The following is a 26361-nucleotide window of genomic DNA, read 5'->3' on the forward strand; positions in this document are numbered from 1 at the left end:
ATCCCAGACTTTAAGGGCAGCTTATCTTCAATCCCTTCCTTTTTTTTTTTTTTTTTTTTTGGTAGTAGAGAAATTTGTATGTTTATTTCTTATTGGCCCAATATAATGCCAACCAGAAAGTAATGCAAGTGTTTCAGCACCTATTGCAGTGTCCTGGGAGAACTGGGTTTCTAGGACATTCTAGTAAGATTCTTCTGATATTGCTGATGTTACTAAAGAGTTTTCTAATGAGGAAAGGACAGTTTAAGTCTTCAGTTCAGTTCAGTTCAGTCGCTCAGTCATGTCCGACTTTTTGCGATCCCATAAATTTCAGCATGCCAGGCCTCCCTGTCTATCACCAACTCCCGGAATTCACCCAAACTCATGTCCATCGAGTCAGTGATGCCATCCAGCCATCTCATCCTCTGTCGTCCCCTTCTCTTTCTGCCCCCCAATCCCTCCCAGCATCAGAGTCTTTTCCAATGAGTCAACTCTTCTCATGAGGTGGCCAAAGTATTGGAGTTTCAGCTTTAGCATCAGTCCTTCCAAAGAACACCCAGGACTGATCTCCTTTAGAATGGACTGGTTGGATCTCCTTGCAGTCCAAGGGACTCTCAAGAGTCTTCTCCAACACCACAGTTCAAAAGCATCAATTCTTCGGTGCTCAGCTTTCTTCACAGTTCAACTCTCACATCCATACATGACCACTGGAAAAACCATAGCCTTGACTAGACGGACCTTTGTTGGCAAAGTAATGTCTCTGCTTTTGAATATGCTATCTAGGTTGGTCATAACTTTCCTTCCAAGGAGTAAGCGTCTTTTAATTTCATGGCTGCAATCACCATCTGCAGTGATTTCCGAGCCCAAAAAAATAAAAGTCTGCCACTGTTTCCACTGTTTCCCCATCTGTTTCCCATGAAGTGATGGGACCAGATGCCGTGATCTTAGTTTTATGAATGTTGAGCTTTAAGCCAACTTTTTCACTCTCCTCTTTCACTTTCATCAAGAGGCTTTTGAGTTCCTCTTCACTTTCTGCCAGAAGGGTGGTATCATCTGCATATCTGAGGTTATTGATATTTCTCCAGGCAATCTTGATTCCAACTTGTGCTTCTTCCACCCCAGCATTTCTCATGATGTACTCTGCATAGAAGTTAAATAAGCAGGGTGACAATATGCAGCCTTGACATACTCCTTTTCCTATTTGGAACCAGTCTGTTGTTCCATGTCCAGTTCTAACTGTTGCTTCCTGACCTGCATATAGGTTTCTCAAGAGGCAGGTCAGGTGGTCTGGTATTCCCATCTCTTTCAGAATTTTCCACAGTTTATTGTGATCCACACAGTCAAAGGCTTTGACATAGTCAATAAAGCAGAAATAGATGTTTTTCTGGAACTCTCGCTTTTTCGATGATCCAGCGCATGTTGGCAAAAGAGTCCAAAACGCAATATTTGGATGCTTTTTTGCATTTCTTTTCCATGGGGATGGTCTTGATCCCTGTCTCCTGATAATGTCACGAACCTCATTCCATAGTTCATCAGGCACTCTATCTATCAGATCTAGGCCCTTAAATCTATTTCTCACTTCCACTGTATAATCATAAGAAATTTGATTTAGGTCATACCTGAATAGTCTAGTGGTTTTCCCTACTTTCTTCAATTTAAGTCTGAATTTGGCTATAAGGAGTTCATGATCTGAGCCACAGTCAGCTTCTGGTCTTGTTTTTGCTGACTGTATAGAGCTTCTCCATCTTTGGCTGCAAAGAATATAATCAATCTGATTTTGGTGTTGACCATCTGGTGATGTCCATGTGTAGAGTCTTCTCTTGTGTTGTTGGAAGAGGGTGTTTCTATGACCAGTGTGTTCTCTTGGCAAAACTTTATTAGCCTTTGCCCTGCTTCATTCTGTATTCCAAGGCCAAATTTGCCTGTTACCCTAGCTGTTTCTTGACTTCCTACTTTTGCATTCCAGTTCCCTATAATTAAAAGGATATCTCTTTTTTTGGGTGTTAGTTCTAAAAGGTCTTGTAGGTCTTCATAGAACAGTTCAATTTCAGCTTCTTCAGCATTACTGGTCGGGGCATAGACTTGGATTACTGTGATATTGAATGGTTTGCCTTGGAAACGAACAGAGATCATTCTTTTACCTTGGATGAGGGGTATCTCCCCACAGCTGCCCCTCCTGACCTTTACCCTTTTCTTAATAATAACAGTTGCAAAACAATCTGTCTTTCTCTCTCATTCTCCCATCCCAGTAGTTTTATGGAAAAGCTTCACAGTTTGGGGATTTTCAGGATGGATTTTCAGGGCACCGATAATGCCCCCTCTCTCTAGATTGTCACCGTGCTACTGACTGTGCGCATGGGAAGAGATGGGTTGATTGGACTGACCTTGAACTGTAGAGAAGGGAAAGGCATATGTGGCTCTCTGATAGTAGCACTGCGTGTGCATAGATCGATAGGCGAGCAGAGTGCTTTTACTGACCTGTTCTTAACTATGAAAGAGCATTTTCTTTCTCTCCCAGATCTCCTTGGGCACTGGGCGTAAAAGAGGTCAATCTGTGGATGGTATGTGCTGATCAGACAGCTTCAAGTGTTATTAATACCTTAATTGAGTGAAGTCTGTGTAACTTTTAATGATCCATAATAGGGAAGTATCTTTACTCAATGCAAGGCAGTAAAGACTGTATGTAATACTGATGATGAACTCCTGTTTACTCTTTGAAAAACATGTTGCATTTAAAAATAAATGCATTTAAGAGACTAGTCTGCACCTGCTTCTGGGTATAGCCTCTCCTTTTAGGTAGGAGCCTGTAATCCGAGAACCCAGTCTCTAGATTTTACTTTTTTCCTTCAGTGCATCTTTCAAGGTTGTCAATGAGTAGTTAGAATGCATAGCCCAGTCTCTTTTTCCTTCCTTCTGCCTCCGGGGGAGGAACGTGAAATATCCCAGAGGCTACTGCTGGGAGAAAACGCAGATCTGAGTGATCCACGGGCCAAACTGTGAAACATGTTGTGTAATGTTTTCACAGAACAGCTTCTATGTTGGTGTTTGTCTCATTCGCTGTGGCATAGATGCTCACAGGGGCGGGAGGGCAGCATGGTTATCGAAGCCTGGGATCATGAAAATCACCCGGCAGTGGTGTTTGTATTTTCATTTCTCTCTCTCTTTTTAATGTGGCTGTGCTGCACGGCTTGCAGGATCTTAGTTCCCCAGTCATGGATTGAACCCAGCAGTGAAAACTTCGAGTCCTAACCACTGGACCACCACGGAATTTCCTGTACTTTTATTTCTACAATACTTTTCAACTTCAGTGAAATTGATGGCTTGCCTACAATGGCTGGGAATTTATTCCCACTCTCCTCACCTTGTGGATGCCGTGCAGAAATGGATCTCCAAGCTCTGGTCTGTGTGGTCCTGCCTTCAAGGAGCAGTATTACCTTGGACCAGTCCTTCTCCTCCCTTAAGGGAGTTTCCTTCTTTAGAAACAAAAGACCTGGATTTGAGTTGTTGAAATCCTTCCCTTATTAGATTGCTTAGGCAAACTCATGCTGCCACAGTGTATGACCTCCAGCTGTCTGTGGCTTTCAAAACCAAAGCCTCTCTCCTCACCATCTTCCATGTCCACTGTGTCCACTGCCGTCTTCTCTGGGGCTCAGACTAACTGAGCAACAGTGCCTACTTGGGTGCTGCACGTCTCACAGCAGAGGGAGGCAGAACAGGGAGCCAGACACAGGCTTGGAAGGCTTCTGCTTGGAATCCACATGTGCCGTTTCCTCCTCCATGTCACTGACCCCGGAGCTAATCGCAGAGTTAATTTGGTAGGTGGCTGTGTCCCCCTGGGAGGGGCAGCCCCGTGGTGCGTTTCGGCAGACATTCAGAACAGTGACGCTGACCTTTTGCCCTCCCGCCTCCACCATCCTGTGATTTCGGCCCAGGGTCTTGCCCTCGTGGGTAGAAGCCCAACCAAAATCACATCTTAATTTTATTTATTTTTTAGTTTTTGGTAGCATAGCATGTGGGATCTTAGTTCCCTGACCTGGGATCGAACCTGAGCCCTCTGCATTGAAAGGCAGAGTCTTAACCACTGGACCGCCAGGGAAGTCCTCCCCCAAGTCACATTGTAAAGCTTTCAGATTTTCATGTCTATTCTACGTTTAAAATGTTTCTGCTGAACTGGACTTGGAAAGAATATTTCGTTTGTGAGAGGGGTGGGAGGAGTACTTTAAAAGCACCACGTACTCTGCCTCCGAGTTCTCTCGCCTTATCTGTGATTCTGTGGCAGTACAGTCCATACTTTCCAGGCCAACACATGGAATTTCTCAATTTGAGAAGTATTAATAGACCTGCAAGTAAAATAGGCTTGTACAAGTGCTTAGATAGAGTCCTCATATGTGAATTAAAATGAGAGATGAAAGATCTTAGCAGTACATCTGTAAACATTGAGGATAATGTTATGGGGTTTTCAAAGAGTCCTTTGATACCACTGGCAGAAGTACTGAATGCCTTATTGATTTAACTCACTGTAATGGCACCCCACTCCAGTACTTTTGCCTAGAAAATCCCATGGACGGAGGAGCCTGGTAGGCTGCAGTCCATGGGGTCGCTAGAGTCGGACACGACTGAGCGACTTCACTTTCGCTTTTCACTTTCATGCATTGGAGAAGGAAATGGCAACCACTCCAGTGTTCTTGCCTGGAGAATCCCAGGGACGGGGAATCCCAGTGGGCTGCCACCTATGGGGTCGCACAGAGTCAGACATGACTAAAGCGACTTAGCAGCAGCAGCAGGGTTTTTTTTTAAAACTTTCTTTTCATAATCTTAGGGAGAGAAGGGAACATGGAAAAGTCACTTATTTTCTTGAGTTTGTATAGAAAATATCCTGATGCTGGGAAAGACTGAAGGCAAAAGGAGAAGCAGATGGCAGAGGATGAGATGATTAGATAACATCACTGATTCAATGGACATGAATTTGAGCAAACTCTGGGAGATACTGAAGGTCAGAGGATCCTGGCATGCTACAATTCTTGGGGTTGCAAAGAGTTGGACATGACTTAGTGATTGAACAAAAACAAATTCAAGACAGATGAAACCTCTAGGGATAGATTCTTAGTGACTTCTAGTTTCCAAGTGTGATGTTTAATAGCACCAATTACCAGGAAGCCTTTGTTACTTTACCCAGAGAAACCTGCATTCAATCCACAAATTACTATTCTCTGGAGAGTCAAAACAAAAAACTTTGAAAATAGAAATGTTACCCTTATTCAACAAACACAATTATGTCCACTGTTTTTTAGAGAGAAAGCAAAATCTTCACCTAAAACCATTCATTGGACTTCAGCAGTCAGATGGACTATTTCCAGGTCTTTGAATATAAAAATTATTTAAAAGTTTTCCTTATGGGCTTGGGTTTTCAAAGAGGATCCCTTTGGAAAGTTGGCAAATACTTACTTTCCTGGCACAAAGATTGGTTTTTTTCTTTTCCCCCTCCACCCAAAGCTATGACAGGGTGGAGTGGAGTATATACTTCCATGAAATTGCATGTTTCCAAAATAGGATTCACTGTTACATTTGACTTCTGTTAGAATTGAATCTCTAATCAAAAATAAGCAAAAACCAAACACTCTAGAAATAGAATTTCAGCTCATATTCTCTAATTTGGTCTTCATATAGGATAGAATTATTATATTTTATAAAAGTGCCTTTTGAGCAGAAATGTAGCAAACAATCAATTAACAAAGTGGTTCAGATTCCATTCCTGTGTCTGTGATCTCATGTAGTAATATCCACAATCTCAAATGGCTGTTGTACCATATCATTAACCCTATTCAGATTCTCTTGTAGTCTGGATGGCTTCCAGGAGAGAGCACTGCATTCTTCAGCTCCTCGGTTTAGTTTCCCAGTATTAGACTACATTTAACCTAAAGGACAGGAAAAATCCTGGTGTTCCTTGCTAGTGAATTGGGATTCGCTGTTGCCTAGCATCAGATGGATCTGTAATAGAACCTGCTCACGTGTTTTATAGAAGTGATAATTGTAGCTGAAAGTTGGGATCAGCAAGGTCAAAAAAATCATGACTATTGTTTAGCTGGATCCTGTGGATTGTATTTCCCCAAAGTCTCAGCTGATCATTCTTGCCTCCAGGTGGTGGGCAAAAGGCTTCTAGCTGTGGTAGCTCATGCTAGGATAATACCTTTTACAATGCTTTTACTCACTGGTTCTTAAGCATTAAACCCTTAATAGTGCACTAGAAAGAGAAACCGTGACCGCAGTGGCCCGAGAGGTGATGAGCATCCTTGCAGGGCAGAGACTGCCTTGGACTTCTCCAGGAACTCTTCAGCTTCTAGCCGAGTTGGACGTACAAGGAAGTGCTGAATGACTATGTGTTAATATCCATGTGGGGAGCAGAAAATGAGTCGAAACCACTTGAGCTAGGATGGTTTCATGCATATAGAAGAATTTCAAACATTCTATGAATAGGAGGACTAGGCAAGCTTTACTCTCCCTTCCCACCTTGAAATTGTGTCTTCTGGCTTGTTTGGGTTTGGGGTTTTGTGCATGTTGTTCTTATGAGATTCCCACTGTAGCTTTCTTCAATAAGCATTAACATTCCTTCCTATCCTGAGAGTCTGTTCTTGAGATTTTGGGATGTTTTGTTTATTTGTTTTTACTATCCTATAACTCTTGATGAAAGTGAAAGAGGAGAGTGAAAAAGATCTAAGATCATGGCATCACGTCATGGCAAATAGATGGGGAAACAGTGGAAACAGTGTCAGATTTTATTTTTGGGGGCTCCAAAATCACTGCAGATGGTGACTGCAGCCATGAAATCAAAAGACGCTTACTCCTTGGAAGGAAAGTTGTGACCAACCTAAATAGCATATTGAAAAGCAGAGATATTACCTTGCCAACAAAGGTCCCTCTAGTCAAGGCTATGGTTTTTCCAGTGGTTATGTATGGATGTGAGAGTTGGACTGTGAAGAAAGCTGAGCACTGAAGAATTGATGCTTTTGAACTGTGGTGTTGGAGAAGACTCTTGAGAGTCCCTTGGACTGCAAGGAGATCCAACCAGTCCATTCTAAAGGAGATCAGTCCTGGGTGTTCTTTGGAAGGACTGATGCTAAAGCTGAAACTCCAATACTTTGGCCACCTCATGAGAAGAGTTGATTCATTGGAAAAGACTCTGATGCTGGGAGGGATTGGGGGCAGAAAGAGAAGGGGATGACAGAGGATGAGATGGCTGGATGGCATCACTGACTCGATGGACATGAGTTTAAGTGAACTCCGAGAGTTGGTGATGGACAGGGAGGCCTGGCATGCTGCAATTCATGGGGTCGCAAAAAGTTGGACACGACTGAACTGAACTGAACTGAACTTTTCTGAAAAAAGCCACAGGTGGAGGGTTCTCTGGTCATAAGCTGAAGTTAACACTTTTCCTTATCCCTCTTTTCTTATTCCCCTAGTTTTGAAAGTGTGGTCTTCTGATTCTTAGTGACTCTTCTTTAAAGATCTATCTGCTTTCACAGTGAATTCTTGCCACTTGAAAGATCTCTGATGCCTGAGGACCCCCTTGTTTGCCTGGGTTTCCACAGGAAGGTGTTCTTCTTTCTGAGAACCAGCTAGGTTATAAGCATAAAAGATCTTCCATGGAAGTGTTAGTCCCTCCGTCATGTCCAACTCTCTACATCCCCTTGGACTGTAGCCCACCAGGTTCCTCTGTCCATGGAATTCTCCAGGCAACAAGAGTGGAGTGGATTGTCGTTTCCTTCTCCAGGAGATCATCCCAACCCAGGGATTGAACCTGGGTCTCCCACATTGCAGGTAGATTCTTTACCATCTGAGCCAACAGGGAAGACCCACCAGTTTCTAAGCATAAAAGATCTTCAGTGAAAATCTCCCAAGCACTTCCTTAAGTCTCTTTAAGGAGAAGTTACCTTACATGAATGAGTAGACCTTTTACTGTTTCCTGGAGAACTGGCCCAAAAGCACAACAGAGGTGCCAGAGAAAAATCAAGAGCCAGTCTGGGGACAGGGAAAGAGCGAGGCAGAGAGATACTGAGGAGAAACCTTGAAGGAAGGGTGGAGGACACCAGAGAAAACATGGACTGTAGCTTCGCATGAGAAGAAAGCTCCCGATGCCTGTGTTTCTCTCCTAGCTTTCTTCCAGGAGATGAACTAATAGTGTACATCAGTAGATTATGGTTTTAGGCATGAATCTGTTATTTAAGTAAGGGCTGTAAAACCCTGAGCTTTGCTTGTATTGATACTTAATAAGGGTGCATGCTCCTTGAAGCAAAGGTGCCAGTGTAAAGCATTTTTGTTGGGGCTCTTGAATGAAACCATGGAACCTGTGACCCTTGGCACTTGCCATGTGCAGGCTGGCCATCCTTCCCCTTGGAACAGGAGATATGCAGGCAAACAGCAGGCGTGTGGATCCCAGGAATGTATGGGACTGCCCTTCTGTGATGGTAACTCTCCTTGGGTGAAACATCTGAAAAATATGCCTGAGCTTGGGGACTTGACCTGAGTGAACAGGGAGGAAAAATGGAAGCTAGAAGGTAACGTGTAACATATTTTAACTCTGCAGCAATTCAGGTTTCTTAGGTCTTCAGTACTTTGATCTGCTCTCATGCTGTTTCTTTTTTAATTCGTGTACAGTTATTGCTTCAAAATATTTTCATTTACTCCGATTCTCTTCTATGAAGAGTAAGCAGGTGGGTCACGGCTTCCCCTTTTCCCGCCATCGTGTGTTATTCCCAGAAACCCCGTCAACAAAGAAACACACACACGCGCGCGTGCGCGCACACGCGCACACAGACACACACACACGTTAAGGGCGGTAGCTTCGACTTGACAGGATTTTTAAAAGCATCCTATCTAGTATTTGCTCCAAATTGTGCACGCTCAGAAGCAGCAGACTGCCACTTGATTACCAGGAAAAGACTTTTAATCACAACTTTTTAGATGTAACCTCTGTTCCTATTTGTTGAGATTTTGACTCCACGGTGCCTTTAACCAGCTAAGACTACAATGAGTAGGTGAGGGCAAGGCTGTGTCCTCTGAACTCAGAGTACTGAGTGGACACAAAGAGTTTTTCTACATATACCAGGGACTTGTCTCTGAAAATCAGCAAAGATACTTGTTATGTACATTAATTGAGTTCAGTTCAGTCACTCATTCGTGTCTGACTCTTTGTGACCCCATGAACTGCAGCACACCAGGCCTCCCTGTCCATCACCAACTCCTGGAGTTTACTCAAACTCATGTCCATTGAGTCAGTGATGCCATCCAACCATCTCTTCCTCTGTCGTCCCCTTCTCCTCCAGCCTTCAGTCTTTCCCAGCATCAGGGTCTTTTCCAGTGAGTCAGTTCTTCTCATCAGGTGGCCAAAGTATTGGAGTTTCAGCTTCAGCATCAGTTCTTCCAGTGAATATTCAGGACTGATTTCTTTTAGAATGGACTGGTTGGATCTCCTTGCAGTCCAAGGGACTCTCTAGAGTCTTCTCCAACACCACAGTTCAAAAGCATCATTCTTTGGCGCTAAGCTTTCTTCATAGTCCAATTCTCACATCCATACATGACTACTGGAAAAACCATAGCTTTGACAGATGGACCTTTGTTGGCAAAGTAATGTCTCTGCTTTTTAATATGCTGTCTAGGTTGATCATAACTCTTCTTCCAAGGAGCAAGCATCTTTTAATTTCATGGCTGCAGTCATCATCTGCAGTGAAAATGGAGCCCCCCTAAATAAAGTCTGTCACTGTTTTCACTGTTTCTCCATCTATTTGCCATGAAGTAATGGGACCAGAAACCATGATCTTAGTTTTTTCAATGTTGAGTTTTAAGTCAACTTTTTCATTCTCTTCTTTCACTTTCATCAAGAGGCTCTTTAGTTCTTCTCTTTCTGCCATAAGGATGGTGTCATCTGCATATCTGAGGTTATTAATATTTCTCCTGGCAATCTTGATTCCAGCTTGTGCTTCACCCAGCCCAGTGTTTCTCATGATGTACTCTGTACATAATTTAAAGAAGCAGAGTGACAATATGCAGCCTCGATGTACAGCCTTAATTGATTTAGTCAGCTGATTTTTGACAGGAAGTCCAATTACTGACTCACTAGTGGACCCCCTGAGAGGTAGGGACAATAGGGGAAGGTTGGTAAAAGGGTACAAACATTTAGATAGAAGATGAATAAGAGCTGAGGAACTAATGTATAGCGTGATGGTGGCTGATAACACTGTACTGTATGTGCGCTCAGTTGTGTCCAACTCTGCGACCCCACAGACTGTAGCCCGCCAGGCTCCTCTGTCTATGGGATGCTCCTGGCAAGAATACTGGAGTGGGTCACCTTTTACTCCTCCAGGGGATCTTCCTGACTCAGAATTCAAACCCACATTTCCTGTATCTTCTGCACTGGCGGTCAGATTCATTACCACTGTGTCACCTGGGAAGCCCTGCTATACTGTATAACTTTATATAATTTTATTGAAATTTGCTAAGAGAATAAAATAATTTTAACCAAGAAAAAGTGAGAATAAATTTTATATATATATATATATATATCCTGCTAAGTCGCTTCAGTCGTGTCCAACTCTGTGTGACCCCAGAGACGGCAGCCCACCAGGCTCCCCCGTCCCTGGGATTCTCCAGGCAAGAACACTGGAGTGGGTTGCCATTTCCTTCTCCAATGCATGAAAGTGAAAAGTGAAAGTGAAGTCACTCAGTCGTGTCCGACTCTTAGCGACCCCATGGACTGCAGCCTACCAGGCTCCTCCGTCCATGGGATTTTTCAGGCACGAGTACTGGAGTAGGGTGCCATCGCCTTCTCATAATGGACCCTGTAAAATGATTATGAATATTTTAGGTGAAAGATAAAATGATGGTAGGAAAAATAGGTGGCTTTTCTAACAGATATTAAGTTTGACTAGAAAAAATCTTTAGATAACTCAGTGTTGGTCTTTCTAATTTTAATTAAAGGTTTTCCCACCAGAGACTTCCCTAGTGACTCAGATGGTGAAGAGTCTGCCTACAATGTGGGAGACCTGGGTTCGATCCCTGGGTCAAGAAGATCCCCTGGAGAAGGGAACGGCAACCCACTCCAGTATGCTTGCCTGGAAAATCCCATGGGCAGAGAAGCCTGGTGGGCCCCAATCCATGGTGTTGCAAAGAGTCGGACACGACTGAGCAACTCATACGCACTTTCCCACCAGAGGCTGACATGGCTGTCTTTACCCTGCCCTGTAGACTCAAGAGGAAAGAAGTAGAGAACTGTTCCGTAGAGAGAACTGGATTCTTCTTCTCAAATAGGTGCTAGGTTGACATGTAATAGGCTTCCCTAGTGGCTCAGACGGTAAAGAATCCACCTGCCAGTGCAGGAGACCTGGGTTTGATCCCTGGGTTGGGAAGATCCCCTGGAGAAAGGAATGGCTCCCCACTCCAGTATCCTTGCCTGGAGAACCCCGTGGCCCGAGGAACTGGTGGGCTGCAGTGCGTGGAGTTACAAAGAGTCAGGCATGACTGAGCGACTGACAGTACTGCTGACATGTCATGATGTCCATGACATCAAGGCAGAGGCAGCAATAATTTGCTCTCAGGACTGATTGCCTCTCTCCAGGACAGCGGGCTTTGGGTCACTCCTAAGTTCCCTTGATTGACATGCTGAAGTTTTGAAGACATTACAGAGTTGTGGTGACCAGGAGCGAAGAAGTTGTTAGCATTTGCCAAGAATTAATGCCTAAAACGTGTGACTGTTCTAGAGGTAGCTTGTTTTAAGAGTATATTCAAAGGAAGTGGAGTCCTGGGATGTAAAGGTTTGGGGTAAGGAGATTTCTAAACGCTTAGGTAATTCTAATTATGATTTTATTGGCAAGGAAACAATAGCACTCTGTTAGCTTCTGAGAACAGCGGTCTGGTCTGAGGTTGATGTTGTATATGGGCACATTCTGTCTGTCTGCACTTTGCTGCTTTGAGGATGTACTTTGGGTTGGAAGGCTCAGTGTCACATTCGATTAGATTTTTATGAGTCGCAGATGTGGAGGGTGAGCCTGACTCAGAAAAGCTTTATACTGTCCATTAGCAGAATTCTAAATGATTTGGCCTGTTTGTCTTCTACCCTCTATAACCTTGGGATTTAAAAAAACAGTGTGTTTCCATCATTTTTTTTTTTCAGGAATGCACACTGTTGCATGGCTTTGGCAGCTGTGTGTTGTGGGTGTCCAGGTGTGCAAGAGTGCTCCCATCCTCAGTCTCTTGTTATGAAGAGCTGGTCCTTATCAGTAGCTCATCCTGCCGGCCTGCCATGAAATGATGTGATGAGAGCACTTTCGAACTCAGAGCGAAGGGGACGTGGCACCTGCCACATCAAACAAAGATAAACAGAGTCAGAGGTCACTTTCCATCTTTTGTAGACCTGACCTTTATCGACATCACCTGTGGATCCTGCTGTGTACACAAGGGGTCATATCTAGAGGCATTCATGGCGTGGGAATATATTCCAAGTATGTGTTTTTAAGGTTATTTCTTCTTCTGTTTCCATGAATAGATATCAGTATTACCTGCAAGTCAAAAAAGACGTGCTTGAAGGGCGGTTGCGGTGTTCGCTGGAACAGGTGATCCGGCTGGCAGGCTTAGCTGTGCAAGGTAAGAGTGCGGACCGGTGTTTGACAATCCATCTGGTCTTAAATGCTGGCGCCACTAGCCTGTTGGAGGGAAAAGCTAAATTTACTTAAATGATCCCTTCGTAACTCTTTTTGCATTTTGAGATATCTTACATTAGAAGTGCAGAGGTAGTGACTTTTGGTGGCAGGATGGTGGATTCCTCAAAGCTGTTCGCAAATTGCTCAAGCTTGTATAATTTTAGTTTTATTTGAAGAAATAGCAGCTTTCATCCTGCCTCTAATTAAAGCTCCATTGCAGGGTTTGTAGACCATTTTCTTAGAATTTTTCCACTGCCCAATGTGGTCATATTTTGTGGCTTGATGTTATGACTCTGTGACTTTCACATCAGTTTCAAGTGTGAGAGCCTAAGGCATTATAGTGTACTTTATTCTGACAGTTAAAGAGAGAAATTTAAAATGCAGTTTTGTAATGTGAGATAGCTAATGTGTGTCAGAGTCAATTTATCCTTCAACCTACCCTACTTACACCGATCTAGATCAATCAGACAGCTGTTTTTTTCTTTTTAATCTGTAAATTTGTACACCTATTACACAGCACACTGTGTAATCTTTTACATATATTTATACACTGTTCTTTATTGACTGGTAGCTTCATTGTCTTTAGTCATGTTAAAAACAAGAAGATAAAAAGACAAGTTTCTTTTTAAAAAGAAACATGTTTCCCTTGCAGTAGCTACTTTCCTTAAAATCAGATACCATCCAAATGTAGGCCTGCCAGCTGCAGAGTCCTTGCTGTGTGGATTGTTGTTTTAGAAACTGTGAACTGAACTTCTCATCCCAAACTCTGCCCTAAAGTTAAACCTTTTGGACTTAAAATGCCTGAAGTGGCAGCCTTTCCCTGATAACTTTCATTCCTGGGATGTTAATGGGTTAGCAGTTTTGGTTGGCCATATGATACTTAGTAGTTAGCTTCTCCCTGTGGATTGGAAGTCTGCAAAATACATTGTATCTCATCTGTTCATCTAAAGACTGGAAAGGGAAGGAGCAATGCCCAGACTATATATGAGGACCATTAGTGGTTATAATTGAAAAATCAAACAGTGGAGAAGATACCCTTAATGGGGAGATGAAAGGAAAGATCTGGTGGGTCCCTCATTTTTCAATTGGGTCTTTCTGCTTTAAGTGCTTCCTTTTCTTCTTCTTCTTTTTTTTAACTCTCTTTTTTCCCCTCTCACTCTTCAATCACTGGGCTCATTACAAGCATCCTGGATATTGGAGGACCTCAGTGATCGCTTTCAGGCTGAAGGAAGTTGGTGAACTTACTCTGGGATCCTTTTACTTGGATCCTTGAAGTTTGCTATTCAATCTGATGAAATCCTCTAGCTATAATATTTGTAGAATATTTTTTCTGAGAACCTTCATTGGGCAGTTAGAAAGTCACATCAACAGAGATATAAGCTGTGACAAAGTATGATAACAGATGACTGACCTTGGAAATAGGCAGCGCTCTTGGTCTTTGGTATTTCCAAATGCCTCACCATGTAATTACTTGTAGGAATTTACACATATTTGTAGGTGAAACCCTGCCTTCTTGGTAACATCTTCACCCTGGCCTTCTGTGTGGATCCACTTATTCTTGTTACCTTAAAGATGTCTGGATCCATTTCTACCTGATAGTGAACATTTAACATGAAATTTAAATATCATACTGTTTTGATTTTTTTGTTGTTGTTGAGAGCAAGTAGGATAAGATGCAAGACATTTATTGATTTATGATAGAGGTTCTCTGTATTCATTTTACGTGTGTTCAGACTTACAATTGTGAGATAAAAACAGGACAAAACAGAATTTGGGGCCTCTTGTAACACATGGAGTTGTTTAGGAGGTGTGAAAATTTGCAGCGCTGCTTGCCAAGGGTGATTTACAGTGGGAATTTCCAGCTGCACATATATGAAGAGATGCAGATGGGTTTGGCTCTTCAATTCTCAAAATTAACCTTGTGTTAAAAAGTCCCCTTGGCAGATAGTCTTAAGATCTGTGTTGGCACATATTTCATAAAAGATAAATATATGTTTGTTTTAAATTCTTAAAATAGATTAGGAATCACTTTCAAATGTCTCTCTTCTTTCTAGAAAATTATGTTGCAGTGGATGCATGCTGATGTTTACATTATTGCTATGTAAAAGTGGTAGTAATAGCAAACCCATCTTGGCACTATTTGTATTTAATAATAGTGCAGAAATAGGATGAGGTGAGAAGAGTAAATATAGTAATAAGTTTACCTTATTTTATCCCATCTTTAATGTCATATAATAAAGACTACCCTCCCCCCTTTTCTTTTCAGCTGATTTTGGAGATTATAATCAGTTTGATTCTCAAGATTTCCTTAGAGAATATGTACTATTTCCTATGGTAAGTGTATCTTCCTTTTTCTTAATTCATGTTCTATCTTCTTTTGATATTTAATTCTTTCCTTCCAAGATCTCAGAAGAATTTACACATGTATTCCCTGAGAAGAATGTCCCTGCATTCATGGAGATAAGTTTTCTAAGACCCTGAGAAAAGTAAAGATGCCTCTTCTTACCTCCTCAGAACCCTTCCCTGCCTCATACACTAGCCTTGAGTACTGAACACTCTCTTCCTTTCTTTTTTTTTTTTTTTAAATATTTGTATGTTTATTTGGCTGCACCAGGTCTTAGCTGCGGAATGTGAACTCTTGTTGTGGCATGTGGTGTCTAGTTTCCTGACCAGGAATCGAACCCGGGCCCCCTGCATTGGGAGCTCAAAGTCTTAGCCACTGGAGCCCCAGGAAAATCCCTCTCTTTCCTTCTGAGCCTCTCAGCGTGGTCCCACTCCAGAGCCTTTGTCCTGTCCATCCCCTGTCTGGAATGCTCAGCCCTGGGTCTTCCTGTGACTGCTCATTCAGATCTTGATTCAAACACCACCTCCCTGTCCTTGAGCGCCTGTAGGATACACTCCAACCATCCAGCACTTCCTGCTAAATCCCCTTGTGTATGCATACTTTAGAGCTCTTTCAGGATCTAAAGGTGTTCCTTCTTTCCTTCATTTTTATTGTCAGCTGAAATGTCTTCTCCGTGGTGCTTAAACAGGGAGCTTCTCTGTCTTGTCCATGGTTGCCTGGTACATAATTTTGTGCTCACGTGGGTTTGTTGAATGAGTCTATGAAGTAAAATGTCCATTCTTGGGTTAAATTAGGGATGAGGCTAGGTTTTTATTCTTGGGAAAGTTTTGGTAGCTTTGGAGTAATTGAGAAGAGTTTTCATTAGGAAAGTTAAAATATTTGAAAAGCCATCTTAGGGAAAAGCCATGCCCACTCCAGCGTTCAGCTCTGATTTTATAAATCATGATCATTCACCACTGTGTGTATGTGTGTGTGCTCAAAGCACTGACCTGGGTTTGCAAAATCTGAATGCAAATCCAAGTGTGATAAAATGTGATCAGGATTTTATGTAGGGAGAGGTTACCTGTGTTTTGGGCTTGAGGAACTAATGGTGTGTGAACTGCATCTTAAAAGATGAGCAGCATTGTGGCAGGTGGTGGTCAGGGGGAGCAAGGGATGCTCTAGACAGAGGGAGGAGGAGCAGGGGTGAGGTGGCAGGCGTGACTGGATAGGAGTCAGCTGGCCATCCTGATGGCCACTCAGGGGAGCAGCAGCAGAGAAGCTGGAAACATCTGAGGGGTTCACATGTGTGGGCTCCATCCAGGGGTTCACAGACCCCACACTTTGAGAAGTGCTGGATTAGAGCAATGAGACTGTTTGCAGGAGTATGTCAGATGAGAGTTCTTGGCATGACATAGGAATTAGGTGTCGGTCTGTGTAGCTCAGATGGTAAAGAATCTGCCCGCAATGCGGGAGGCCCTGGTTCAATTCCCAGGACGGGAAAGATCCCCTGGAGAAGGGAATGGCTACCCATTCCAGTGTTCTTGCCTGGAGAATCCCATGGACAGAGAAGCCTGGTACAGTCCACGGGGTTGCAAAAGGCTGGACACAACTGAGCGACTATCACTACTACACTGTAGGATAGAAACAAAAAAAGCAACACGAGATATTTTGGGATTGCAAAGGGCAGAGCTTGGCATCTCACCTACTGTGGCCTCTGAGAGAAAGTTGAGTGTCTGGAGACAAAGGTATTAAGTTTTGAGAGGCTAGAAATTATCTGTGGCAGTGCATGAGAGGAATCTAAATTAGTCCCAAGTTAAAAACTTTTTTAAAAATTTTTATAGAATTCTTAAAGGTTAGTTTCAGTTTACAATTATTACAAAATCTTGGCTGTGTTCCCCATATTGTTCAATACATTCTTGAGCCTCTCTTTTGTCCAATAATCTGTGCCTCCCACTCCTCCACCCCCATGTTGTTCCTCTTCCCTCTCTCGACTGGTCACCGCTGGTCTCTGTGTCTGTGAGTCTGCTTCTTTTTGTTATATTCAGTACTTTGTTGTATTTTTTTAGATTCCATATAAAAATGATATCATACAGTATTTGTCTTTCTCTTTCTGACATGTTTCACTTAGTATAATACTCTCCAAAGCCATCTATGTTGCTGCACATGGCAAAATTTTGTTCTTTTTATGGCTGCATTACCTGTTTCATTGTGTGTGTGTGTGTGTGTGTGCATACGCGTGCGCTTGCCACATCTTCTCTATCCATTCATCTGCTGATGGTGTGTGTGTGTGTGTGTGTGCCTGTGTGCGCTTGCCACATCTTCTCTATCCATTCATCTGCTGATGGACGTTTGTGTGTGTGTGTGTGTGTGTGTATGCGCCTGCATGCACTTGCCACATCTTCTTTATCCATTCATCTGCTGATGGGCGTGTGTGTGTGTGTGTGCGCGTGCGTGCACACGTGTGCCTGCGTGCACCTGCCGCATCTTCTCTATCCATTCATCTGCTAATGGACGTGTGTGTGTGTGTGTGTGTGTGCGCGTGTGTGTGTGTGTGTGCGCGCGTGCGTGTGTGCGTGCGTGCGCTTGCCGTATCTTCTCTATCCATTCATCTGCTGATGGGCGTTTAGGTTGTTTCTGTAGTTTGTCAGGGGCTTCTTCCCTGGTGGCTCAGGCACTAAAGAATCCACCTGCAAAGCGGGAGACCTGGGTTCGATCCCTGGGTTGGGAAGATCCCCTGGAGGAGGGCATGACAAGCCACTCCAGTGTTCTTGGCTGGAGAATCCCATGGATGGAGGAGCCATGGTGAGTCCACGGCAGAGTTGAACACGGCCAAGCGGCTGAGCAGAGCACGTAGTTCGTCAGCTGTAACCGTTGCTGCTGTGGACTTCCAGGTGCACGTGTCTTTTAGAATTCGTGTTTTTGTTTTTCCAAATATGTACCCAGAAGTGGAATGGCTGGGGCATGTGGTGGTTTCATTTTTCATTTCTTGAGGAACCTCCACACTGTTCCCTGCAGTGGCTACAGAAGTAACTTTGTACGCCTGCAGTGTACAAGCGTTCCCTTTCCTCTAAATTCATCTGAACCTTAACCTTATTCTCTAAATTAGGGAAATACTGCAAGATCTCTAACTTTTTATGAGTAGCTCTGTCTTTAGTCTTATTCCAAGATAAGAGCAGTATTATCCGCTGGGCCTGCTGTTTTTGGTTCCTTATTAATTCCACTGATTAAATCAACTTCTGTTCAGAGAGATTTGCGGATTACTTAGCAGAGAAGTTCTGCATGGGACTTGGTGTCCATGTCTCTGACATCTCAGAAGTTCACCTCAAAAGTCAAGCTGTTTTCTTGTGTGCGTGGTGGAAGGAAAAACGAAGCTCATGCCTCAGAATTTTAGAGAGTGTGCACACTTGTGTCAAATGAAGGTGATGAACTTGATAGTTTTCTACAGTTTCTTTCCTTTTTCTTTACCTTTCTCTCATTAAAGGTCTCTGCCACATAGCCTTTAGGCAGAGACCGGGAGAATATTCAAAGTTGATTTCCAGCATGAGATGTGTGCATTTGTGGATGGTAAAATGCTTTGACAGGTTTAAGTGCTGTGAAGCAGTAAAGGAGTTATTTTGTACATATCATATCTTTTTCAGAATAAAACCTGTCTACACTAGGCTCTAAGCAAATTGGATATTAAAATAGCCCAGACCTCATTCAGTTTCATTATGGACAGACAGATATTGGTGGTGTTGCTCTTGGATCTAAAACTTCCCCTTTGGGGATAGTAGCTACTAGTGATGGGGCCTATTTACAGTCAGATTGAAATGAATTAACCTTAAATAAAATTTTAAATTTAGTTTCTAGGTTGCATAAGATACATTTAAAAAAAAATGCTCAATAGCCACCTGTGGCTCGTGGCTACTGTCTGGAAGGCTTGGATATAGAACATTTCCATCGTTCCAGAAAGTCCTGTTGGGCACTGTTGAGGATGAAGTGGCAGAAGCTGATGTCAGCCTGTATGTCTGAATCGTGAATATTCCTTGGCTTTTGTCATCAGTCATGTATCTTTTAGGGCTTCCCTGGTAGCTCAGCTGGTAAAGAATCTGCCTGCAATGCAGGAGACCCTGGTTCGATTCCTGGGTCAGGAAGATCCCCTGGAGAAGGGATAGGCTACCCACTCTAGTATTCTTGGGTATCCCTGGTGGCTCAGAGGGTAAAGAATCCACTTGCAGTGTGGGAGATCTGGGTTCAATCCCTGGGTTGGAAAGATCCCCTGGAGGGAGGGCATAGCAACCCACTCCAGTAATTTTGTCAGGAAAATCCCATGCACAGAGAAGCCTGGTGGGCTACAGTTCATGGGATGGCAAAGAGTCAGACACAACTGAGCAACTAAGCACAGCACAGCACATATCCTTCTTCCACTCCACCCCCCAACCCTGTTGTATTCTGGATGCACTGTGGCCTGTGGTCAGGCGGTTTAGAGTATAGGGGTTAAGTGTTCTGTGCCTGTACCCTGGCTGTGTCATTTACTGGCTGGACAAACTTGGGCACAATATTTAGCCAAAGACTCCATTTTCTCATGTAAAAATGAGGATGACAAGCCTGATCTGGTTGTGAGGATAAAAGGAGAGAATGCATGATGTGAAGTACTTAACTTGGCACACAGTAAATTCTCAGTAAGTGTTTGTTCATCCATCACTGTTGTTGTCATTCATATTATCATCATCATCAGAATATTTTTCTGTCTCAGGCAGGCACAGGATGCTGAAGTGTGTGCCTTCTAGGCATGAATACTCTGCGCTGTTGGAAATGCGAGCAGACAGGGGACAGGCAAAGGGTATCAGTGATCATTCAGCAGCTTTGTGTAGTTCAGAGTCTACTCAGTACTCTGTAATGGCCTATATGGGAAAAGAATGTAAAAATGAGTGGATATATGTATATATGCAACACAGGGGACCCAGGTTCGATCCCTGGGTGGAAAAGATCCCCTGGAGAAGGAAATGGCAACCCACTCCAGTACTCTTGCCTGGAAGATCCCATGGATGGAGGAGCCTGGTAGGCCACAGTCCACGGGGTCGCAAAGCATCGGACAGGACTTAGTGACTAAACCACCAACCAATACGTATATGTATAACTGATTCACTTTGCTGTACAGCTGAAACTAACACAACACTGTAAATCAACTATACACCAATGTTCATGGATTGGAAGAATCAATATAGTGAAAATGAGTATACTACCCAAAGCAATCTATAGATTCAATGCAATCCCTATCAAGCTACCAACAGCATTCTTCACAGAGCTAGAACAAATAATTTCACAATTTGTATGGAAATACAAAAAGCCTCGAATAGCCAAAGCGATCTTGAGAAAGAAGAATGGAACTGGAGGAATCAACCTACCTGACTTCAGGCTCTACTACAAAGCCACAGTTATCAAGACAGTATGGTACTGGCACAAAGACAGAAATATAGATCAATGGAACAAAGTAGAAAGCCCAGAGATAAATCCACGCACATATGGACACCTTATCTTTGACAAAGGAGGCAAGAATATACAATGGATTAAAGACAATCTCTTTAACAAGTGGTGCTGGGAAATCTGGTCAATCACTTGTAAAAGAATGAAACTAGAACACTTTCTAACACCATACACAAAAATAAACTCAAAATGGATTAAAGTTCTAAACGTAAGACCAGAAACTATAAAACTCCTAGAGGAGAACATAGGCAAAACACTCTCTGACATACATCACAGCAGGATCCTCTATGACCCACCTCCCAGAATATTGAAAATAAAAGCAAAAATAAACAAATGGGACCTAATTAACCTTAAAAGCTTCCGCACATCAAAGGAAACTATTAGCAAGGTGAAAAGACAGCCTTCAGAATGGGAGAAGATAATAGCAAATGAAGCAACTGACAAATAACTAATCTCAAGAATATACAAGCAACTCCTACAGCTCAACTCCAGAAAAATAAATGACCCAATCAAAAAATGGGCCAAAGAACTAAATAGACATTTCTCCAAAGAAGACATACAGATGGCTAACAAACACATGAAAAGATGCTCAACATCACTCATTATCAGAGAAATGCAAATCAAAACCACTATGAGGTACCATTTCACACCAGTCAGAATGGCTGCGATCCAAAAGTCTACAAGTAATAAATGCTGGAGAGGGTGTGGAGAAAAGGGAACCCTCTTACACTGTTGGTGGGAATGCAAACTAGTACAGCCACTATGGAGAACAGTGTGGAGATTCCTTAAAAAACTGGAAATAGAACTGCCTTATGATCCAGCAATCCCACTGCTGGGCATACACACTGAGGAAACCAGAAGGGAAAGAGACACGTGTACCCCAATGTTCATCGCAGCACTGTTTATAATAGCCAGGACATGGAAGCAACCTAGATGTCCATCAGCAGATGAATGGATAAGAAAGCAGTGGTACATATACACAATGGAGTATTACTCAGCCATTAAAAAGAATACATTTGAATCAGTCGTAATGAGGTGGATGAAACTGGAGCCTATTATACAGAGTGAAGTAAGCCAGAAAGAAAAACACCAATACGGTATACTAACGCATATATATGGAATTTAGAAAGATGGTAACAATAACCCTGTGTACGAGAGCAAAAGAGACACTGATGTATAGAACAGTCTTATGGACTCTGTGAGAGAGGGAGAGGGTGGGAAGATTTGGGTGAATGGCATTGAAACATGTAAAATATCATGTATGAAACGAATTGCCAGTCCAGGTTTGAAGCACGATGCTGGATGCTTGGGGCTGGTGCACTGGGACGACCCAGAGGGATGGAATGGGGAGGGAGGAGGGAGGAGGGTTCAGGATGGGGAACACATGTATACCTGTGGCAGATTCATTTTGATATTTGGCAAAACTAATACAATTATGTAAAGTTTAAAAATAAAATAAAATTAAAAAAAATAATAAAATAAAATAAAATAAAAACCTAAAAAAAAAAACAAAACAATCTCATTTGGCAATATGAAACTGATATGTTGTGTATTTGGTTCAGCTCACTCGACACTTCTTGGTCACCTACTGAATGCAGAGAGTTTGTAAGCAGGTATCATTCAGAGCCCTGAGATGGGCCATGGCGGTGATGTGGAGGCTTGCAGCTTTCTGAACTTAAGTCTCTGTCATTTCTAGTAGGAGGGAGACAAGGATAAAGGGTAAGATGAGTATCCAGACAACTGTGTGAGAAGGACAGGGCTTCCCAGGTGACACAGTGGTAAAGAATCCACCTGCCTATCAGGAGATACAAGATCAATCCCTGAGTTGGAAAGATCCCCTGGAGAAGGAAATGGCAACCCGCTCCAGTATTCTTGCCTGGGAAACCCCACGGACGGAGGAGCCCGGCGGGCTGCAGTCCATGGAGTTGCAAAGAGCTGAACACGAATGAGTGACTAAACAGCAGCAATAACAAAATGTAAGGAGGACAGTAGGCAGATTCTGGTAAGGACTATGGGAGAGACACACAGGGCCGAAGATGTAGCTCCAGAGTGGGAAAGGCTTCTGTCCTGCCAGGCCGAACATGGAAGCCTTGTCCAGGGAATGGTAGGTGTGATGGACCTCAAAGACGTCGGGGTGAGATGGGAAAGCGGTTTGTGTTGGGAATAGTTGGCCTGAGGTCACAAACTTGGGAGAAGAGGTCTGAAGGGACGTCTGGGTCGCCCTGAAGCACGGGCTGAATGCCAAGCCCAGGTGGTGACCTGATTGAGCAGGCAGTGGGGAGCCATGGCAGGTTGTACACTTTCTGCTGGGTTCCACTAGCGCTTTCAAAGGGAAGAATGCATTCCTTTGGTGGGGGAGGGAACCGGGGATGAATGGCTGTGTTTGATCTCATAAAGCCACTGAAATTTGTCAAATGGCATTTCTGCGGCTGAGCAAAAGAACAAAGTTAAGCACACAGGGCACTCCCCAGGTGTGCAGCTGTGTGCAGGCTCGCTCCCTGCCATTTTTCATCCTCTGCCTCTCTGGCCCGGCCCAGTGGCGGGGCCGCATGCCTCAGGGAGGCCCAGACGCAGATGGAGCTGGTAGGGTTGAGTACAATAGTAGAGGGTCCCTTTGGACTTTTTCTTCTTTCAGAGAGTTGGAGGCAGCGGTTTACTGGAGCACTCTTTGATCTTCACTTAGCTTTATTTTATCCTATTGTGCCACGCCTTTTACTGGCTTTTCAAAATTAATATCGAGTTATCCCTAGTCCTCGGTAGCCAGATGTATACCCAGAGCTAGATTTCTAAGCCACGTGGCATCTTTGTGATCCCACAGCATAAAACTGAAAACAGCAAGCTTTATTTCCTAACATGGACTTGAGTTGCTTCAAGTGGGTGGCTAAACAGACAACAGCAAATGAAACAGCTCACCTGTGAAAAATAAGAGCTGCCAGTAATTCCCTCAGTCTTCTCTAAGGTCTCTCAGGACCATCTGCAGAGCTCTAAGAATTTCCATTATAGAGCTATGCTAGCATTTTCCAACTTTAAAAATATTCTGATTTTTTTTTCTTTTTACAATTTCATCATTTGAGATGGGATGTTTCTTACAGTTTTGAGATGTACCTTCTTGGGGATAGTGTTTCATGAAAAGTGGCTGAAGTGGAGCTAATATTTATGTACATGATATTTTACAACCAAGGGGATGAGGCATTTTGGATGGTTTGAAAGCATCAGACCTCACTGCCTTATGCCCCCCACCACCCACCCCTGCCCAGAGGCTGTGATGAGCCTCGGAGGGCCTCCCCGGGACACACAGCTCACACAGCCCTCCACTGGGGCTGAGAGGAGGATAGAACTTTCCAGGCTGCTGCCCAGGAAGGGCAGAGACAGCGGGGTTCCTGGTGGGAGCCACCCACAGGATAAGCTTTCGAATCACCACGCCTGTCAGTGTCTCAGGAACCGACTGGTCTCCCCGTCTTGGATTTATTCCTCCAGACTCCATCTCACTTTCCTAGTAGGTGTTTAACAAGCTCTGTAAATACTCACACTGTCCTAGAAGGGGAGCTGAGAAGCCCTATGTCCAGTTGACTCTACTCCCACGGGAGCTGGCGCAACACTGGTCCAGGGGCCTGGGGTTTATCTGGTCAAGATGCCAGCTGGTTAGCTCCCCAGCTATTATATTCCAGAGCTCCCTTGAGGTAGTTTAGCTGTCGTGGCCTCTTTTGCTCCCAAGGCTCTGCCAAGTAGCCTCTGAATGAGCCTGCTTTGCCTAAAGTGGCTCTGAATTAGTTTGCTGGGATTGGGCCAGTGGATAAGAAGGTCAGGCACTGTCCCTTCCTGGGCTCAACTTTTGAGAGGATGGTGGCCTGGAAACTCATTTGCCTGTATATCCTCACATTTTTGTTAAAAATGGGGAGGCACTTACAAAGCATTTTTTTTTTTTGGCCATGCCAGGTGGCATGCAGGATCTTAGTTCCCTGAGTAGGGATCAGACCCATGCCCCCTACATTGGGAGTGTAGAGTCCTAACCATTTGACTACCAGGGAAGTCCCTTACAAAGCATTTTAAATAAAAATCTGAGAGGCAGGCAGATAGGGAAGAAGAAGCAAAATGAAAAAGAGCTATTCTTAGGCCCTCCAGAGTTTAGGTGGCAACCCCAAATATGCCTCGGAGTAGCCTAAGTTATAATGCAGAGCCCTGTTACAAAAGTGAACATGAACCTCTGTTCTAAAACTGACAACCTTTAATTCAAAGGAATGAAAGGAGCAAAACAGAAATAGAGACATAGACGTAGAGAACACATATATGGACACCAAGCAGGGAGAAGGGGGTGGGATGAATTGGGAGAGTGGGATTGACATATACACACTACAGTATATAAAGCAGATAACTAGTGAGAACCTGCTGCATAGCACAGGGACCTCTGCTCATGCTCTGTGGTGACCTCAGTGGGATGAAAATCCAAACAAGAGGGGGTACCTGTACGCTGTGACTGCTGCTGCTAAGTCGCTTCAGTCGTGTCCGACTCTGTGTGACCCCATAGACAGCAGCCCACCAGGCTCCCCCGTCCCTGGGATTCTCCAGGCAAGAACACTGGAGTGGGTTGCCATTTCCTCCTCCAATGCATGAAAGTGAAAAGTGAAAGTGAAGACGCTCAGTCGTGTCCGACCCTCAGCGACCCCATGGACTGCAGCCTACCAGGCTCCTCCGTCCATGGGATTTTCCAGGAAAGAGTACTGGAATGGGGTCCCATTGCCTTCTCCGGGGTATCTGTATACATAAAGCTGATTTGGGTTTCCATAGTAGCTCAGATGGTAAAGAATCTGCTTGCAATGCAGGAGACCCAGGTTCGATCCCTGGGTTGGGAAGATCCCCTGGAAAAGGGAATGGCTACCCACTCCAGTGTTCTTGCCTGGGAAACCCTATGGACAGAGGAGCCTGGCGGGCTATAGTCCATGGACCACCAAGAGTCAGACACAACTGAGCGACTACCACTTTAACACTTTAAAGCTGATCTGCTTTGCTGTCCAGCAGAAACTAACACAACATTGTAAGGCCACTCTACTCCAGTAAAAATTAACTTTAAAAGAAAAAGGAATTGCAGAGGAGTAAAGGGAGGTTGAGGGAGTGAGGCGGGTCAGAGACATTTTTAGAAAAAAGGGGCGCATCAAGGCTCTTGAGCAAAATCGCAAGGGACCTGAACTGCTTTCCATTTTGACAGGACTTGGCCCTGGAAGAAGCTGTTCTGGAGGAACTGACGCAGAAGGTGGCCCAGGAGCGCAAAGCCCACAGGTGAGGCGGGGCTGCCCGTTGGCCCGTCTGAGACAGCAGGTGGTGGCCCCCACCCCGCAGCCTGCGGCTCGAGTCCCCACAGTTCTTTTTCTTGTAGCAATTGACTCAGCTCTGTTCTGAGAGTGCATGTAGATTGGAAAACTGTGCTCCCTGCCCCTACTCCCCTTTCTTTTTTCTCTCTTCCCTTTTTTTTTTTCCTTTCTCCCCCCTCCATCCCTCCTTCCCCCTGTTCTTCGACACCAGTAGACCCACACTGATGCAGAGCTGTTGGCCAGAGGAATTCCTCTCTCTGACCTTCCTAAAACTCTGCTGCCCGACTTGGGAAGCCTGGGGCTGCTTGTGCTGAGTGTAGATCAAGAGCTACTTTGGGTGGGAAAGTCAAGGTCAAGGAGAAAAATGGTGAGATTCAAGTCATCACTGAGAGCTTGCTCAGGGCTGCTTGGAGCTCTTTGGGATGAATAGAAAATAAACAGCTTCCCTTCCAACTAAACCACCACCACTTCCAACCTCAGAAGATGTGTGCAGCAGTCCTGGACTCTCTTAACTTGGTTACTTGGCTCCCAAATTATCATCCTCATAATCTTTTTCCTTTCTTCCTTTTTTCCTTCTTTTTTTCTTAATGATGGA

The 26361-nt window shown here is 43.9% G+C and overlaps 1 protein-coding gene across 12 annotated transcripts in view; it reads left to right on the top strand.

The window, feature by feature from the left end:
- The window catches only part of PTPN14 (protein tyrosine phosphatase non-receptor type 14), a 190255-nt gene that overhangs the window by 122417 nt on the left and 41477 nt on the right, over nucleotides 1-26361 (top strand). For all 12 annotated transcript variants that reach the window (XM_055582980.1, XM_055582975.1, XM_055582978.1 and 9 more), the window contains 3 exons: nucleotides 12515-12612; nucleotides 14935-15002; nucleotides 25664-25734. In XM_055582980.1, the coding sequence (XP_055438955.1) occupies nucleotides 12515-12612; nucleotides 14935-15002; nucleotides 25664-25734 (237 nt within the window). The remainder of the gene's footprint in view (nucleotides 1-12514; nucleotides 12613-14934; nucleotides 15003-25663; nucleotides 25735-26361) is intronic.

The sequence above is a fragment of the Bubalus kerabau genome, chromosome 5 (genome assembly GCF_029407905.1).
Source record: "Bubalus kerabau isolate K-KA32 ecotype Philippines breed swamp buffalo chromosome 5, PCC_UOA_SB_1v2, whole genome shotgun sequence".
Taxonomy (NCBI): domain Eukaryota; kingdom Metazoa; phylum Chordata; class Mammalia; order Artiodactyla; family Bovidae; genus Bubalus; species Bubalus kerabau.